Source organism: Alnus glutinosa, chromosome 7 (assembly GCF_958979055.1).
Source record: "Alnus glutinosa chromosome 7, dhAlnGlut1.1, whole genome shotgun sequence".
In the NCBI taxonomy this organism is placed as follows: Eukaryota; Viridiplantae; Streptophyta; class Magnoliopsida; order Fagales; family Betulaceae; genus Alnus; species Alnus glutinosa.
The window spans coordinates 26313631-26315208 of record NC_084892.1 but is presented as its reverse complement, the minus strand read 5'-3'; the positions used below and the strand labels follow the sequence as shown (position 1 = coordinate 26315208).

Genomic DNA, 1578 nt, shown 5'->3' with positions numbered 1-1578 from the left:
TTTGCAATATCACAGAGTTTTAACAATCTCTTCCAACTCCAAGAGCAAGCTTGTGGTATAGGGATCTGCCAAAAACTTCTCCCTTTTAACCAAGTAGACTTCACCCAAGCAACTCATAAAAACCCAGCCTTTGCAAATAAGGACTAGATATGGTTCAACATGGAAGCTTGATTCCAAACTTCTAGCCTTTTAAGCCCCAGACCGCCCTCCCTCTTAGGGACATAAATATGATGCTAAGCAACTTTGGCATGAGCTTTGGAATCCTTACCCATCCACAAGAACCTATTGAATTTTTGTTCCAGCATATGAATAATTTTCTTAGGAAGAATAAACACCTTAGTCCAATACACCTGCAAACTAAGAAGAACAGAATACAACAGTTGTAACCTCCCAGCAAAGGATAAGTTTCTGGCTAACCAGGAATCAATCCTAGCAGTAATCTTGGACACCAAAGCATCACAATCACCTGCTGTTAACCTTTTAGAAATAAGGGGAACACCCAAGTATCGAACCAGGAGAACACCTTCCTGCATGCCCAGAAAATCCAACAACTCCCTCTTGGCATGAGCAGAAATCCTAGCACAAAAAAAGAACTCTTAGAAGGATTAGCTCGTAACCCGGATAAGTTCTCAAATTCATCAAGAACCCCTTTAATAGCACTCATAGACTCAAGAGAAGCAGCCGAGAAAATCAAAAGATCATCAGCAAAGCATAAATCTCTCTCTCTTTCTTTCTTCCCTTTTTTTTTTTTTTTTTTTTTTTGAGAGAGAGAGAGAGAGAGAGAGAGGAAATTAGAACTTTCTAACACCCGGTGGGGTTTTTTCCACCTAACCCTTACACGACCAAGCCCTGAATCTTCCTCTTCCATAGTGGCATTGGCCTCTTTAAAAGCAACAAACGTGGACTGCACTATTTCCAGCACTAGTGAAGGAGACAATAAGAAATTTTCAAAAAGAAAGCGATTCCTTCTCAGCCAAATCTGCCTCACCACAGTAAGAGTTTGAACTAATTCATCCCTGGCCATCCAGCCTTGAACAAGACCCAACCCATCCGTGGTGGCAATTGTCGTCTTCTGAAGTCTTCTAGAACAGTCCTATCAAATTGCCATAGCAGAAGGGCACTGCCACAGGATGTGGAATATGCTTTCATCTTCCCTTAGGCAACAAAGACAGAGAGGGCCTAGGACTATTTTCTTAGAGTAAAGATTAACTTTAGTTGGAAGCAGATTATGACGTAGCGCAAGCGGATAAGTGTGAATGATAAGCTGTGTTCTCAAAGCACGAACAATCAACTAACACGCCGATAGGGATAAACAAAATACTTTCTTTCAATAATAATCAACTTAAACTGTCTTTCACATTACAAACATCTCCTATTCATAATAAAGCCCTAATGGCCGGTGGTGGAGCCAAAATTTTGGTTCAGAGGAGTCAAGTTAATTTTTTGTTTTTTTGTTTTTTGTTTTTTTTAATGAATGAAAAAAATGATTAAAAAATATATTCAAGAATATAACTAACAAAATAAATATAGAATCAATAAATTTTAATTATTATTTAAAGCATATAAGTGTAACTTATA

General features: G+C 38.3%; 1 protein-coding gene across 1 annotated transcript; it reads right to left on the bottom strand.

Moving 5' to 3' along the window:
* Window positions 1-233: 233 nt before the first annotated feature.
* LOC133873385 (uncharacterized) lies at window positions 234-1024 on the bottom strand. The gene is made up of 2 exons (XM_062311096.1): window positions 828-1024; window positions 234-576 (listed from the first exon to the last, which is right to left on the bottom strand). Exons 1-2 carry the CDS (start codon window positions 1022-1024, stop codon window positions 234-236), a joined length of 540 nt encoding a protein of 179 aa, XP_062167080.1.
* Between the last annotated feature and the right edge of the window lie 554 nt (window positions 1025-1578).

Bases quoted from the DNA above. Each gene is read 5' to 3' on its own strand.
- LOC133873385 (XM_062311096.1), bottom strand. From the start codon at position 1,024: ATGGCCAGGGATGAATTAGTTCAAACTCTTACTGTGGTGAGGCAGATT. The intron at 577-827 runs GTGGAAAAAACC...TTTTTGTGCTAG, and splicing joins CTTGGTCGTGTAAGGGTTAG to GATTTCTGCTCATGCCAAGA.